We start from the raw sequence: 17,154 nt of genomic DNA, 5'->3' as shown, positions 1-17,154 counted from the left end.
ATTTTTTTTTTCCTTTGACTTTTGAGTTGTAGCCTAGTTAGTCTAAGTAGCAGTTTGAGCTAGTATAGTTTGGTTGGCCTACATTAATCTTGACTAAACTGATACCCATAGCCAAATTCTACGTTTATTTTCAACAAGGATATTCGCTTAAAGTTATCATTTTCTAATGTTTGCGGTTATGGGGAGCACTTTTCTGAAGTCTCCCTTTTCGCTGGAGGAAAATGCAGTTCCAGTGTGACAGAGAGACGTTAACGTACCGAAATAAATGCGTTTTCAAATGAAAACAGATTAGTGTGGACGTGCCTAAGATAGTATTTAGTGAATATTTACATAGCGGGTTAAATCGAGGCTCAGAGAGACTCGTTATGTTGACCTTTTTATGACTGATTGTTAAAGGAACGCTCCAGGTTCAATACAAGTTAAGCTCAATCAACAGCATTTGTGGCATAATGTTGATTACCATAAAAAATAATTTAGACTCGTCCATCCTTTTAAAAAAACAAAAAAACAAAAATGGAGTTTACAGTGAGGCACTTACAATGGAAGTGAATGGGGTTAATTATTGTTGGGTTTAAATGCAGAAATGTGAAGCTTATCATTTTATAAAAGCTCTTACATTAAATATTCTGTTAAAACTCATGTATTATTTGAGCTGTAAAGTTGTTTAAATTGTCATTTTTAGTCATTTTAGGGTTTGTTGACATTACATCGTTGTCATGTAAGTTGTACGAAGTTGCAAAATCGCCTATAACTTTAAACAGAAAAGGTTAGTAAGCGATTTCATCACACTAAAATCATGTTAACACACATATTGTTTACATCTTGCGTCTATACTTTTGAAACAGTGAGTACTTTAACGTTTACAGATTGGCCCCATTCACTTCCGTTGTAAGTGCCTCATTGGAACTCAGTTTTTTGCTTTTTTAAAGAAAAGGAGGGGCAAGTCAAAATTCATTTTTGTGGTATTCAGTATTATGCCACAAATGCTGTCGATTGAGTTTAACACATATTGAACCTGGAATATTCCTTTAAGGCTATGATTGAAGGAAGGATTTTATGATGCAAACTTTGAGATTCAGTGATTATTTATTAACATCATTGTGGGATTAAAGAGTTCACTTTTAGTATTAACATAGCCTATCAAAATCTACAAATCAAATATGAAAAGAGATAGAAAAAAAAAGGGGTTTGAATGGCCCATTCACACCTGTTGATGGTATCAATACTGACCGCTAGTGAATAAAAGAGGAATTACTGTCAGATGCCTGATTTTATTTAATTTATTTATTTGGCTGAAAATTTGTATTAATAAAATGTAATTTATAGTTAATATTACATTATTATTTTCCATTACAATAGTTATACTTGTTTAGAAAAAGAAGACACAAAAACTGTTTTACACAAAAACATGTTATTTTATGCAAACAGAGCCACATATTTGTCTGAATCAACAAGATCTGTAAGTAAGTTTTGTTTGTGATTACAAACTATATATATATTTTGTATAATATTCAAGTAGTAAAATAATTGTCTGAACAGAAAAAAAGCAGTATTGTTAACACATTACATCCAAAGATCCTGAAATGCATATATTGTTATTAGATTAAAAGAAACAGCTGACTGTTCTTGACCCACGACTGCTGCCACTTCATCAGTCAGTTGTGTTTTTTTTTTTTTTTGTATACTTTTAATTATTTTAAGTTTAAAACCCTGAGACCAGGTATACAGCCAAAACACACCCTCAAGTTACACACCATGAACGTCTGTTGATGATGGTGGTGAAGATGATGATCAAGAGGACTCAGTAGCCTCCTTCTCACAGATCCAAGGCCTGGACATGTAACAGGGTGCATCATACCAACTCTTTGTGGCCACACGACTTAAAACCTCTGTTTTCACCATGTAGCCACAGTCTTCTTTAATATGGTTGTTGGGCTCACCATCTTCCCAGAAACTATGGAGAAAAAAGAGGGTGTTTTTAAAGGTGTTATTCAGCTGTAAAGCAGTTAATTTGAGCCAGATAGCCTGGTTACATTAGAGTCAGCTGGCTTTTAACATGTAGATGTTGCATTGTGGATGTTTAAAAAAACCCACACACACAAAAAAGAGGCCATGACAAATAAAGATGGTGCCAAACAAATATAATTAATACACTGGTTAATGAAAATGTGGAGGGAAGTGTTTAGTTTGCAAGCATGAGTTGATTATATTTCATTATAACCAGGGCCATATTAATGCACGGGCTTACCGGGGCTTAAGCCCCAGGACCCCGGAGCACCTTAATACGGCACTGATTATAACTTGTCTCCCATTTAAAGAGCATTGTTTGATCTTGTGAAGGCAAAATTTGCATTTTTAATGGGACATTAAAAACTACCCTAATCTACTTTTGCAGCTATTTATTTTTTCCCTGTACAAATGGTCGTAATTTAGGGTACGTTTACACGACAACGATGTACTAAAAATGGAAACATTTCTCCTTTGCGATTTTGAAAAGTTTGGCGTACAGACGACAACGTTGTCGAAACGATCCCCGTTCACACGGATCCGCGAAAACGACTAAAAACGCTGTATTATGCATGCCAGGCCAGTAGTTGGCGATGTCCCTTTGTAAAGAAACACTATGCGCCTGCGCACATAAGCATTCTTCCACAGAGCGGTGAATACAAACAATGAAGATGGCGATCGCTGGTCCTTTTAGTGATGCAGTATATCTACACTTTGCTGGAGAAGCGTCAATAAACTCAAAATCTTGAGCAGCACAAACACAGTCCTGTAGTCCGCCATTGTATTGAAGTACTCGCGCGCATGCCTATAGACTGAACACGTAATACACGTGCGCATGACGTCATCGTTTTCACAAATTCATGTTTTTGTATGTTTACACGGAGATGATAATGGCATCATTTTCAAAAATGTGCACTCTGAAACCCTTTTTCAAAAATTTACATTTTCAGGCCCCAAAACGCCATTGTCGTGTAAACGAACAGCCAAAACGTATAAAAACTTTTCCGTTTTTAGTTGAAAACGTTGTCGTGTAAATGGCCCCTTAGTTTTCATGACAATTGTCCACCCTCTTACTGACCCTTAGATTAAACAGGCTGTTTTTGCTACTGTACCTTTAAGAATTCTATATGTAAATGACTTTTGTTACAACTGGCTACATTGTTTGTGTTTATAAAAACTATCCTCATAGTTCCCAGTGTTGTTCAATTAATTCTTTCACTTTAAAAGAGCAAGGAAAATCCTGTTTTCCAAGATATGCCTTTTTAATAACCGTTCATTTAATTTGCACTCTGTGTAAATAGCAAAGTACAAATAGTGTTAGATGCTATTTGCACTCCTAATTAAATACTAGCATACAGTATCACTGCTGTGAGTTTATTGTGTTTATTTAGAGTCCCACAGACACCCTACTGCACTAACCCCTACCCCTAACCCTAACCTTACCTTACAAAAATTGACCACAGTTTTTCTTCATTAACCATAGTATCACCATGTTATTTTGTAGTAAAATCATAGAAACCACAAAATTAAACATGGTTACTATATAAAAACCATATTACTGTAGTAACACCATGGTTAACTGCATTAAAACTATGGCGTCAGCCAAAAAACATAGTAAAACCATGGTTAATTTTACCTGGATCAAGCCTTTCTCTCAACTCCCTGACCTTCACTGTGACCAAATCACTTTTAGGCAATCAATTTATACTAGTTTTTATGTACTATTATAACTAGTATTAAAGGAACTATTAAGAGTGGAGATGGGAAACATGATGAGGAAAGGTGGGACAAAATCAGATTAGAACCTGGGTCCATCTGCATGAAAAAAAGGACATCACACCATGTTTACAAACTTTTTGTTCACAAAGTAGAAGAAAGACAGGAAGAGTGAAACCATGAAAACAGAAACCATGTATCCAAAATAAAGAGAAAAAAAGGAAATTATTCAGTATTTTTATAAACTCCTTGTGAAATATGTCATTTTGAACTGAATCATTCTGGAGAAGCTGTTGAGACTTCTAAGCTGTTAAAGCTTGTTAAACTTGTTTCCACTCACCCTCCAACCAGTTTGGTTCCATCCACCCAGTACCAGTCTCCTTCTTCTTTTTCATCACTTATGCCAAACCAGTAAGCGTTCCAGTGGCCACGAGGCAGCAGGTCCCATATAAAAGACTTCATCAAGTCAAGAGGTAATATGTGATTGGAAATGGATGTTAATCACTTAGAAATCTGTTTTATTAGATTTCTTGAATCAGCTTACAGTTGTGCTCAAAAGTTTGCATACCCTTGGAGAAATGGTAAAATATGTACCATTTTTAAAGAAAACATGAGTGAGCAGGCAAAACACATTTATTTTATTTCTTATGGGATTCATATTCAACTGTAGGTTATAAAAGAATGGCACAATCATAAAACAAAATATGGCAACAATAAAAAAAATGAAATGACCCCTTTTCAAAAGTCTGCATACCCTTAGTTCTTAATACTGTGTATTGCTCCCTTTAGCATCAATGACAGTGTTCAGTCTTTTGTAATAGTTGTCTATGAGGAGACTGTGATGGCCACTCCAGAACCTTCACCTTTTTCTGCTGTAACCACTGGAGGGTCAACTTGGCCTTGTGCTTAAGGTCATTGTCGTGCTGGAAAGTCCAAGAGCGTCCCATGCGCAGCTTTCGTGCAGAAGAATGCAAATTGTCTGCCAGTACTTTCTGATAACATGCTCCATTCATCTCGCCATCAATTTTCACAAGATTCCCCGTGCCTTTAGAGCTCACACACCCCAAAAACATCAGTGAGCCACCACCATGCTTCACAGTGGGGATGGTATTCTTTTCACTATAGGCCTTGTTGACCCCTCTCCAAACATAGCGCTTATGGTTGTGACCATAAAGCTCTATTTTGGTCTCGTCACTCCAAATTACAGTGTGCCAGAAGCTGTGAGGTATGTCAAGGTGTTGTCGGGCATATTGTAACCGGGTTTTTTTGTGGCATTGGCGCAGTAAAGGCTTCTTTCTGGCAACTCGACCATGCAGCTCATTTTTGTTCAAGTATCGTTGTATTGTGCTCCTTGAAACAACCACACTGTCTTTTTCCAGAGCAGCCTGTATTTCTCCTGAGGTTACCTGTGGGTTTTTCTTTGTATCCCGAACAATTCTTCTGGCAGTTGTGGCTGAAATCTTTCTTGGTCTACCTGACCTTGGCTTGGTATCAAGAGATCCCCGAATTTTCCACTTCTTAATAAGTGATTGAACAGTACTGACTGGCATTTTCAAGGCTTTGGATATCTTTTTATATCCTTTTCCATCTTTATAAAGTTCCATTACCTTGTTACACAGGTCTTTTGACAGTTCTTTTCTGCTCCCCATGGCTCAGTATCTAGCCTGCTCAGTGCATCCACGTGAGAGCTAACAAACTCATTGACTATTTATACACAGACACTAATTGCAATTTAAATAGCCACAGGTGTGGGAAATTAACCTTTAATTGCCATTTAAACCTGTGTGTGTCACCTTGTGTGTCTGTAAGAAGGCCAAACATTCAAGGGTATGTAAACTTTTTATCAGGGCCATTTGGGTGATTTCTGTTACCATTATGATTTAAAAAGGAGCCAAACAACTATGTGTTGATAAATGGCTTCATATGATCACTATCCTTAAATAAAAATCTTTTTTATTTTTTTTGCATGACTGTCCCAAGCTGGGCTAGAACCCAAGTCACTGGTGTGGTGGTTGAGAGATCTACCACTGAACCACAGGAGTGTAGCTTTATTTAAAAAGAAAAAAAAAAAAGGTTCTTGCAAAAATGAATCAACAAAAGTTCTTCTCAGACCGATGTATAAACCACATAAACAAAAAACAATGGGCAAAACCAAAGGAGAAAATAAAACTCCACGAGGGGAGAAAACAAAGCCAGTGAACAATTACAATCAGTGAAAGGAACTCAGGATATCCTACTTGGGGTAGCTAGAGAGGCTTTAGCGAGACAAGGCGGGAAACACAGGGCAGAGACTCAAAAACCGAGTGAAGAACCAAGGGAAAAAAAAACACAACTTAAATACACTGGGGGAAACAAGGCACAGGTGAGCTGGATAATGCTAACAAGGCCACACGAGGAAGAACTAAGGTAGAGGAGAACACAGGGGACCTCTAGAGGCATGGAGACAAACTACAGGAGGTAGGATGCTGACAATGATCAGTCATGTTTTCAAAATCAATGCCAAAATTTCAATTTCTGCCAGGGTATGCAAACGTTTGAGCACAACTATATATCCCTTCCTCATTTGCATTGCAGGCCAGCAGTTTCTGTTCTTTTAATCATAAAATTGTGAAATCAGGGCTACTTCAGGTCATTTAATGTAAAGCAGTATATGCATACACACACTCATAATATAAATGCTGATTTAAAGGGATATTTCACCCAAAAATGAAAAATCTTCAGTTCTTAGTGACAATATCTGCTCTTAAAAGGACAAAAAAAAGCACCATAAAGTAGCCATTTGAAGCCATTTGATTGCTTAGTGTGGAACAGACCAAATTTTAAGTCGTTTTTTCACTAATAATCTTCCCCGTCTAGCTCATGTTTGCTTCCAGATTAAAAAAATGGTGTGACACTGTCATCTTTGTCACAGTGGCATTGGTTCTTGCATGTATTGTAACCAAACTTATGTTCTGAATACAAAGATGGGCTAACATTAATGGACAGGAAGATTACCAGTGAATAACAACTTAATTTTCTGTCTGTTCCTCATGCAAAGCTATTTTTGACTACTTTTATGGTGATTTATGTCCGTGATGTTTTGAAGCTTGACAGACGTGGTCACACTGAACTGTTTCTATAGTATATGGAAAGAGCTGCATGAACTTTCTTCAAATAAAAATGGGTGAACTATTCCTTTAAGAATAGTAAGATACACAGCTCTTGCACTTCTTTACCTGTTCCTCAGGGGTGTGGATGATGGCCAGGTGTCCTCCTTTCTGTTTGCAGTAAGACTGACTTTCTAGCCAGCTCCTGCTGAAGACAGAGATAAAGTAACAACTGCTCTTAAAGAGCATCCAACCCTTCGGGCAGGAATTCTTTGCTGTCACTTGTGCTGGAGTGGTTCGTGGTGTAAGGATTGCCTCTGAAAAGACAGAGACGGCCTGAAACCCATGTACATTTTTTTTTTTTTTTAAATCAGTCTTAAGCATGCATTCAAGTGAATGTTAATACAAGTGTTTATTAATTGATATATACAGTACATGCATTTACCTTTTGTCTCTTTTTGTTTTTGTTATTGTTTTTATTTCTTTAAAAATATAAAATACAAATATGTAAAAAGACAAGAAACATTTTGACGTCATGGAAAGCAACACTCATTTTTCTAGTACTTATTCTTATTTGTTACTAACACAAATGCACACAGTTGCACTTCACTAACCTAGCTCAGCAATTTTGGCCTTCAAATGCGAACTCTCTTTCTCCAGATCATTCTTCTCTTTCTTCAGCATCTGCAATTCTGCAGTCAGATCAGTTACATTAATACAGGCCTTCTGTTTGTGAGCTTCAGCAGAGCTAGAGGGAGAATCCTGACCAGCTGATTCTTGGACAGCAATACTTCCCTTATCTAAAAAACAAGGAAGGGAAAAAAAGGTAGTTAAGGATTAGAAGACGTAAAGAGGAACATAAGGGGTTTTGAGAAATAAACAATAAAGGAGAAAAAAAGTCGTTAAGGTTCTTCAAAAATTCTCCCCTTCTGTTCCACGGAAAACATAACAGTATACGGATTTGGAACGACTAAGTGTCTTAATAATGACAGAATTTTCATTTTTGAGCAAGCTCAGATGAGCCCCCGAGAAAAAAATTAAATATTAAAATATTACAGCCTTGACCAACACAAAATAGGTATCATTTGAAAGCTTAGAAGCTCTACTTTACAATATATGAGGGCATTATGACAAAAATTGAACAAGTGCTTTGGAATTTGCAGACAAATCAAGTGTTCTGTTTTGAAAATTATTTAAAAACAATTGCACTGCACATATTATTGTAATTGGTAAAAACATCAAACTGATCAAATAGCCATGTGTCATATGTTGTTGGAAAGCGCTCAAAGAGTAGAATACAACCAGCATATTTTTTTACCCACAGACAAAAATATACCTGAATAATAGCTAAGTATATATCTTTGACATACATGTTACATTCAAACAGTTATTGCTTGATTGTCACATTTTCACTTATAACTTCACATAAAATATCACATAAAACTACTTAGAGGAGGTGATTATCTTTAAAACGAGTCCACGCACAATGTAATCGGATGCAAAAATCATTAGATAATCCACACGAAACACAATGTGCATGCAGAACATAACATGTTATCTGGCTAAAAACACGTTAGCTTTCCTGGATCAGATGACTTTGTCGGAAATGATGTAGTACGTTGTACTATGGAATGCTAAACCAATTGCATTAGGATACAGATCGCTGCAACCAGAGGTGGAATTCATCCAAATATGGGCAGAGAGGATCGTTCACTCTAATTACATATGGCCACCAGGATATGGTGCCAATTACATGACACAGACTCAATGATGGCTCAAATGACACAGAATTTAACTGAATGAGGTCTCGTTACTCATGCCTGCATGCTTTGGAGAGAGAGCATACATTTAGTCATTGTTGTATTTGCATGTGTAATTAGTTCTTATGTACAATTATTATGTTTTATTTGTTTGGAGATGTTTTTGGATACAAGGATAAATTATTTTTGTAATGCTATAACTTTTGATTGCTTTGTTGTATCAACACAAAATTACTTATTGATACTGACGTACAGGTAACATGATTGGGAACAAAACAAAAGCAGTTTTTCTGAGCTACCTTATTTACAGCCTGAGATATACAATGTCAAATCAGAAAAATAAGAAAAAACTTTTTTGGCTCAAGTTTGTTTGTGATTTTTGAGCAGTTTCTTTGGCTGAGAGTCTCAGAATTGATCATAATCTATATCATTATTTTTTTTTATAAAGTTTTCTTTACAATGATACCAACAACCTGACCCTCCTTGTATTTTCCCCCTGAGTTATAAGCCTTTAATTTCGTGTATGCCGCTGAAACAGAAAACCTTTAAAAACACCTTCGGAGCTTAAAGGGTTAACTACTTCTTGAAAAGTAGAAGTACTACTATAGTAACATTGTTTTCACCAATATTCAGAGTTTATACTAATTTGCACCTGCAAGCAAACTCTTCTAGTTTTTGCTTTGCTCTGACAGAGTTTAAAGAAAGAATTGCATCATCATGAATAGTTACCACAAACTGGTTGACAGCCACAAGTTCTATTAGTAAGACAAAAGAAGTACTCACTGTGAATACTTATGACCATCACAACCATGAGTAAGATGAGACAGATGGCAGCTAGGCATGCTGTTGCCACCTTGAAGGGCTCTTGGCAAAATGATCGCTTACCCTTGCTTTGTGGGCTCACAAAAACTGTGAAGACAAAATGAAAGAGCAAAAGAAAGAAAGGGACAGTTATTGTGGAGTTCAAATTGCACAATTTTGCAAAAAAGTGATGAATGTTCAAGTAACTTCGACTGGTGACTTATCTCAGGAGTCTTGGTCAATAATAAAATTGAAAATTGTATTACCTACCAGAGAAGAAGGTAAGGGGCTGTTCAGATTTAATGCATGCTTGTGACAAAAAGCTAGATGCAGCGTGACGCATAGGTATAGCAGAAAACAAGTGTCTCAAGTTGTTAGAAGTTGACGTTCTTATTTACTGTACCTGACACGTAAAAAACGCGGCACTCCAAAACATCTGAACATTGCGCAACGGTCAAAGACGTCCATCTAACACGTTTACTCAAATAATAATAATAAGACCTGAAAACAGTGCAGACGGACACAAAAACGAGTCTGGTGTGAACTGGGATTTGGGAACAAGTCAGTGCCAAGAATATGCAGTTGGGTCATTGACAAATAAGGTTGTCCGAATTAAACAGGTGTCAAGTTCGTAGAAATTTAATATTTGGTCCAACAGTGTTTCATACATTTTTGAAAAACACTTATAGCTTTTTCTAAAATAATAATTATTTTCATACGGTGTAACCATTGAGTATTAAAGTATTGAAATATTAAAGTACTTTCCTTGCACCTTAAACACATGAGTGTACATAATGAACTTAATCATACATTTTGATTCTCAGATTACAGGCATATTTCTGTCCCTGGGATGTATTTCTAGGAAAAACACATTTCACACAACTATTTTAAATGTCCATAGTCAGTTTAGACAGACAGATCTAAAACATTTTAATTGTGTCTCAAGATAATTATTTTAGTATATTTTATTTGTGTTTTATGGTTGAAAATGCATGTTTTTGAGGGAGTCACTTGACACCATGCGAGTGATGTGGACAGGTGGGCTTTGTTACATTTATTTATGATTGGGAAGTTTAATGTTATTAAAATGAATTGTATTCCACAATTCAACTACCTGCTACAATCTCTCCTTATAGATGTCCCCCTCTCTTATTTCAAGCAATCTGATAGCTTAGCGAAGTCCTTCATTTGGAATGGTAAGCTTGTCAGATTACATTTCAATAAGTTACATAGGCCGACTGACAAAGGTGGGCTAGGCCTAACCAAAATTTTGTTTTATTATTATGCATTCGGTCTCAGACATTTGGCTTATTGGTCGCTTCCACCTGAGAGAGCCCCTCCCTGGTTTTGTATTGAACAGGAAGTTCTTGCCCCTATTTCACCTTTGCAAAGCCTTTCTATCAAACTAACCAGAGAAGTTAAGTTACACCCCGTTATCTCACATTTGCACACGGTATGGACAAAAGTGTCCAGAGTGTTTAATTCAGACATTTATTTAAATGTTGCCTCGAGCTTATGGCAGAACCCAAACTTATGTATTAATAAGTCCCCTTTCTACTGGACAGAGTGGATTCTGAGGGAGGTTAATACGCTCAGTGACCTATATGAGAGTGGAGTGTTGAGATCCTTTGAAAATATGGTTCAACATTTTGGGATTCCCAGATCTCAGTTCTTTAGGTATTTACAGCTGCGCCACCTGATCTGTACTGTTTTTGGGAGTAGCATACACCCCCCTAAAGCGGCAGATACTCTGGGAGAGGTGATAACTGCTTTTGGAAAAGGTCATGAGGCATCAGTGTATTACTCCCTGTTAATTCAGAGTCTGGGGGACGGAGCTTTAACATCTATCAAGAGATTATGGGAGAAAGATTTAAACTTGATATTGGAGGAGGGAGTGTGGGCTAGGATTCTAAAAAACATCAAGTCTACATCTAGAGATGCAAGGGTACGCCTTATGCAATTTAAGATTTTACATCGATTCTATTGGACCCCCTCTAGATTACACACACCCACCTGCAGGCGATGCCAATCAGAAGATGGGGACACAACCCATGTTTTTTGATGGTGTGTTAAGACCAAAGAATTTTGGTTGAGGGTCCAGAGTTTTATGTGTGACGTATTGGGCACTCAAATTTCATTTTGAACCAGACTCTGTATTTTAGGCGATGGGGTGGTCATTAATATAGGGAAAAAATACGTAAAAAATAGGGTCTTAGCCAGTGTTATGATCGGCAGACAGGTCATTCTAAGGGGATGGAAGTCGACTGGAGCGCCCTCATTTCAAGAGTGGTACACAGAGATGGGCAGGGTAGCGGCATTTGAAGAAATGTCATATAGAAGGCTAGGCAAATGGGATTTATTTAATAAAATATGGGGCAGCTATTTAGCCTTTTTAGAAGGCTCTCGGGAGGGGCAGTGGAGAGAGATGTGTAGTTTTAAATGTGTGTGATTATTTTATTTATTTTTTTATATTTTGTGTGTGTGTGTGTGTGTGTGTGCATACTCAAGCTTTGACCACAGGGATATTTGTTGAGGATCAGGGTGGGGTTGGAGATTGGGAGGGGGAAAGGATATAATGGGGGATAAAAGTTGATTCTGTGCATATATGTTTTGCTTTTCTGTTTCATTTGTGTGAATCAATAAAAAGTGTTAATCGGAAAATTCATGTTTTGGTGTTGTCCCCCAACCCTGAGTTTCAAATATAATGCCATATTTAAATTAAGATTTCCTACAAACTTTTGCGATGTTTAGTGTATTTTAATTCAACATTGTTTAAGTTAGCATATTATTATCAAATTTTAAGTATACATCTGGATTTTGTCCTTTATTTACTTTCATTTATACATGCCCCTTAATGTATCTGTCATTACCAACACACTCTATATAATGCACTGAAATAAAGTTTTTTTCAACATCAAGTTCATTTGGTAGCTATGGTAATTTGAGATCCTAGTGGAGCGCATGTCTGTCAAGAAAGAAGTCTGGTGTTTTGATGTCCAGAAAGGTAAGAAAATGTACTCTTTATTCTTAGTGATAGGCAGTACACTTATTACATCTCATCACCAAACAAGGGATATTTTTGTTAACTTAGAAAAGAAGTAAAAAGTCATCAAAATAATTTATTTAATTTACTGCACTTTACATGCAGGTAGACTTGCTAGTTATTCATGAGGCTAGGTCTTTTTTTTTTTTTTTTGCAAAAATGGCAAAGATGTCATCACAAGCACAGTCATCATCAGCACGTTACAGCTTGTGATAGTGATTATGGGACGTGGTGGTAATGACGACACCCAAAATTCCATCAACCCAATTCTGCCTCTATTCTGAGAAATACCCATTTATATACACTCACTGAGCACTTAGGAACACCTGTAAACCTTCTTATCCATGCAATTATCTAATTAGCCAATCGTGTGGCAGCAGTGCAATGCATAAATTCAGGCAGATACGGGTCAGGAGCTGCAGCTAATGTTCATGTCAACCATCATAGTGGGGAAAAAATTTGATCTCAGGGATTTTGACTGTGGCATGATTGTTGGTGCAAGACAGGCTGGTTTAAGTATTTCTGTTACTGCTGATCTCATGGGATTTTCACACACAACAGTCTACTCAGAATGGTGCCCAAAAAAAAAACATCCATTGAGTGTCAGTTCTGCGGATGGAAATGCCTTGCTGATGAGAGAGGTCAACAGAGAATGGCCAGACTGGTGTGAGCTACAGTAACTCAGATAACCCCTCTGTACAATTGTAGTGTGCAGAAAAGCATCTCAGAATGTGCTTTGATTAATGGCATTAAGATGCCGTTATAGTAATACATTGATACATGATTAATCATTTACGCCGACATCACCCAGGAAAAGAGACGGAGGTGAGCCGAAACTGCACACACTCCCTTCCATTTTTAAGCAGTGCTAATTCAGACAGATATGAAACAATAAATAAAGCACTTGGGGTGTGTTTATGTGGGATTTCCATGTATGATTATAATACTCAAGCAGCATTATCACAACATCCCTTCTAGTATGCATTCTAATAGCAAGGTTATTCCTTTTATAGTGATGTACAGCTTCCGAATATTGAATATGTTGAGATGAGTTTGAAGTGCACTTTATGTTGATGCATGTAGCGTATTAGTGCAGGTATTAAGTTCAAATGTTGATTTAGTAATTAGATTTTTTTTGTTTTTTTTGTTTTGTTTTTGGTTTAGTTAAGGACCCTGACAAAAATGAACCATGGTTTTAATATAGTAATATTGTAGTAACCATGACTGCTGTCACTGTGGTTTTCTGAGCAGAAATCATGGTTTTGATACAATTAACCATGGTTTTATAACAGTAATACTGTAGTTTCTATATAGTAACCATGATTTTACTATATACTGTAACCATGACAGTAACCATGTTTATTTTGTGGTTACTATGATTTTACTACAAATGGCATGGTTAAACTATGGTTACTGTTGTAAAACAATGATTGTTATTTAAGGGCAAACCTGTTGAAGTGTTTACCAAATACATTATATATATATTTTTTTTTATTTATTTTTTTTAACAAAGCAAATACTTAACCGTACAGAAACCGTGACCCTTAAACTGTGATACAAACTGAACCATGAGAAATTCGAACCATTACACCCCTAATATATATATATATATATATATATATATATATATATATATATATATATATATATATATATATATATATATATATATACTACCGGTCAAAAGGTTTGAAACACTTGACTGAAATGTTTCTCATGATCTTAAAAATCTTTTTAAGGCTTATGCTTAAATATTTGAAATTAGTTTTGTAGACAAAAATATAATTGTGCCACCATATTAATTTATTTCATTACAAAACTAAAATTTAATTATAATAATTAAAAAAAAGTTTCTGAAATTGATGACTTGGACCAAATAATAAAGAAAAACAGCCACTAAGTGCCCAGCATAGATGGGAACTCCTTCAATACTGTTTAAAAAGCATCCCAGGGTGATACCTCAAGAAATTGGTTGAGAAAATGTCAAGAGTACATGTCTGCAAATTCTAGGCAAAGGGTGACTACTTTAAAGATGCTAAAATATAACACAGTTTTGGATTATTTTGGATTTTGTTTAGTCACAACATAATTCCCATAGTTCCATTTATGTTATTCCTTAGTTTTGATGACTTTACTATTATTCTAAAATGTGAAGAAAAAAATAAAAAATAAATACATTATAATAAAGAATGAGTAAGTGTTTCAAAACTTTTGACTGGTAATGTGTGTGTATATATATATATACTGAATATTACAACCATCAAGGATTTTTAAATCAAGAATATAAAAAATTATTTACAGGGTTACACCAAATGTCAAAATATCAGATATATATTTTTTAAACTTCATACTTAAGAGATCTTCTCTGTTTTTTTTTGTTTGTTTGTTTGTTTGTTTGTTTTTTTTTGTAGACTTACCAGAATGGCTGTTGCACAACATGACTTTGATTTGGTGGACAAGTTTTTAAAATATTAATAATAAAGTACAAAAGAAATAATAAAAAATCTATTCTTTCACTGTTTTTTAAAAATATTAGCTCATGCCAATATTTCTTTTTCAAGGAATGCCATCTTTTAATGAGACTTTGATTTTATTTACTGTCTCTGCACTGTTACACCACATATCATAACATTTTAGACTTTAAGAAAACATTTTTTTAAATGACTTTGAACTCAGAAACTGAAAACATGTTCATCATAGAAAGGTTGTGTTGGTTGTATTCAAATAATTGGTTTGTGTGAATTGCATTTTTATGTATTTTTGAAAAATTTAATAATTGGGGGGTCACTCATCGAAACTTTTTTCCATGACTTTCAGAAAACCAAACATTATCAAGTCATTTTAGTTTTTAATTGTAATGAGAAGTTATAGTCTACTTTCACGTTGAGTTTTACAATATCACTGACAATTAGAAGACCGAGGAAAATCTTGACAGTCACATCAGGAATAACCAAATGTTTTTATTTGTTTGTTTAACTGAATTAGTCACGTGCATTTGCCATATACCAGAATATGACTAACAACTGAGCAGGAACACGCCTCTATTACACAAAAACGCAATCATTAACGGATTTAGGAATGCACTGTTTCTCATACCTGAATATCGTACCTCTGAACTATGGCTGTCATCGTGAGTGTAAGAGTCAGGGCCATCGATAAGATGTGTGTCCATTCCTTCTGTGTTCGTTGACATTGCACAAGTTAACAGACATGAAACACACAGTTTGAAAACATAGATTGAAATACACTGGAGTAGATATAGGCTGCTACATCTCAGCCCACAATGGAGGCGGATTCCCATGTGTTGAACGCAATGGATTGGTTGAGATTGCAGTTCTCTTTATGTCGTCATAATGGCGTTCCAGATGTTTGCAGCACAGTTGCACAATAATCCAGCCAGCGCAGTTTCCCGAAAGTGCAAAGGGAGGGATATGCGCACTTTTGGAATTGGAAATCACTGTAATTAATCGTTTTGATCATAAACAAACATTAGTTTTAATTATTAAACACACACTTAAATATTGATCTGTTGGCCAAAGATTTTTTTTTAATCTTTTTAGTCTTTTCTTGTGATAAGCTAAATGTTTCTTATATGCAACATGAATGTTAAAAGTTAAGTAGGCTAGTATACGGGTAAAATGAGGGAATGTTACAGACTCCTTTCCACAGATATGTCAAAAACCAACAATGCGTTAAAAACAAGAAATGAGAAATCAGAGGCATTCACTCAGCAGCCTAAAGTGTTGGAAAATATAGAAGATCCAGTAAGGACCATATAAAGAACAAGATGATAGGCATAGTCCAAGTTATTGAGGCATTAGCCGAAAGAAAAGCTTTATGGACATTGTTTAATACTGTACGTTTTATTTCATAATTTAAAATATTCAGCAACTTAACCACTAGGTGGCAGCATCTGCTACTTCATCCAAACTGGTGAAAGCCTGTAACAGCAAAGCTGAACTTAAACTTGTTATCTTATTAAAGTTTCACTCAATAATTGAACAGTTGAACCCCAGTGTGAACTTTCAAGAGTAATGAAACAGCTTTGTTTTCTAATGGACAAGTGTGGCTTAAAGGAATGTTCCGGGTTCAATACAAGTTAAGCTCAACTGACAGCATATGTGGCATAATGTTGATTGCCACAAAATTAATTTTGACTTGCCCCTCCATTTCTTTAAAAAAGCAAAAATCTGGGTTACAGTGAGGCACTTACAATGGAAGTGAATGGGGCAAATCCATAAATGATAAAATCAGTTTCAAAAGTACAGCCACAAGACATAAAGGATATGTGTGTAAATATGATTTTATTGTGATAAAATTGCTAACTAACCTTTTCTGTGTAAAGTTATATCCAATTTTACAACTTCATTACATATTCATACTCATTTACTATGACTGTAAAATGATGATTTAAACAACTTTACAGCTCAAATTATCCAATTTCTTTTGCAGAAGAATTAATGTAAGTGGTTTCATAAAATTAGTAGCTTCATATTTCTGCAGATGTCATTATAAATACCCACCGTGTAGCAATTTTCACAGAAAACCCACATAATCTCAATAATAAGAGTCCAAAAACTTTTAACTATGAAAGAATGGTCATATCAAATAAAAGTAATTACACATACAGTAGAGTGAGCACTACGAATAGCCTTGGCTAAATGGGCATTGGCGAAAAAAAAGTTAATGGAAATAACAATGTATCATGTCATTAAACAACTTTACCACTAGATATAGCATT

The 17,154-nt window shown here is 35.6% G+C and overlaps 1 protein-coding gene across 1 annotated transcript; it reads right to left on the bottom strand.

Moving 5' to 3' along the window:
* Nucleotides 1-1,659: 1,659 nt before the first annotated feature.
* On the bottom strand, nucleotides 1,660-15,684 carry LOC127425059 (CD209 antigen-like protein C). The gene is made up of 6 exons (XM_051670688.1): nucleotides 15,510-15,684; nucleotides 9,353-9,478; nucleotides 7,424-7,609; nucleotides 6,939-7,126; nucleotides 4,064-4,179; nucleotides 1,660-1,954 (listed from the first exon to the last, which is right to left on the bottom strand). Exons 1-6 carry the CDS (start codon nucleotides 15,604-15,606, stop codon nucleotides 1,792-1,794), a joined length of 876 nt encoding a protein of 291 aa, XP_051526648.1. The 5' UTR covers nucleotides 15,607-15,684; the 3' UTR covers nucleotides 1,660-1,791.
* Between the last annotated feature and the right edge of the window lie 1,470 nt (nucleotides 15,685-17,154).

The sequence above is a fragment of the Myxocyprinus asiaticus genome, chromosome 34 (genome assembly GCF_019703515.2).
Source record: "Myxocyprinus asiaticus isolate MX2 ecotype Aquarium Trade chromosome 34, UBuf_Myxa_2, whole genome shotgun sequence".
Lineage (NCBI taxonomy): Eukaryota > Metazoa > Chordata > Actinopteri > Cypriniformes > Catostomidae > Myxocyprinus > Myxocyprinus asiaticus.
The sequence above is the reverse complement of the archived record's forward strand: the minus strand, read 5'-3'. Positions and strand labels throughout refer to the sequence as shown.

Bases quoted from the DNA above. Each gene is read 5' to 3' on its own strand.
- LOC127425059 (XM_051670688.1), bottom strand. From the start codon at position 15,606: ATGTCAACGAACACAGAAGGAATGGACACACATCTTATCGATGGCCCT. The intron at 7,610-9,352 runs GTGAGTACTTCT...CTTGTTTTTTAG, and splicing joins GATGGTCATAAGTATTCACA to ATAAGGGAAGTATTGCTGTC. The intron at 7,127-7,423 runs GTTAGTGAAGTG...CTGTCTTTTCAG, and splicing joins GGCCAAAATTGCTGAGCTAG to AGGCAATCCTTACACCACGA.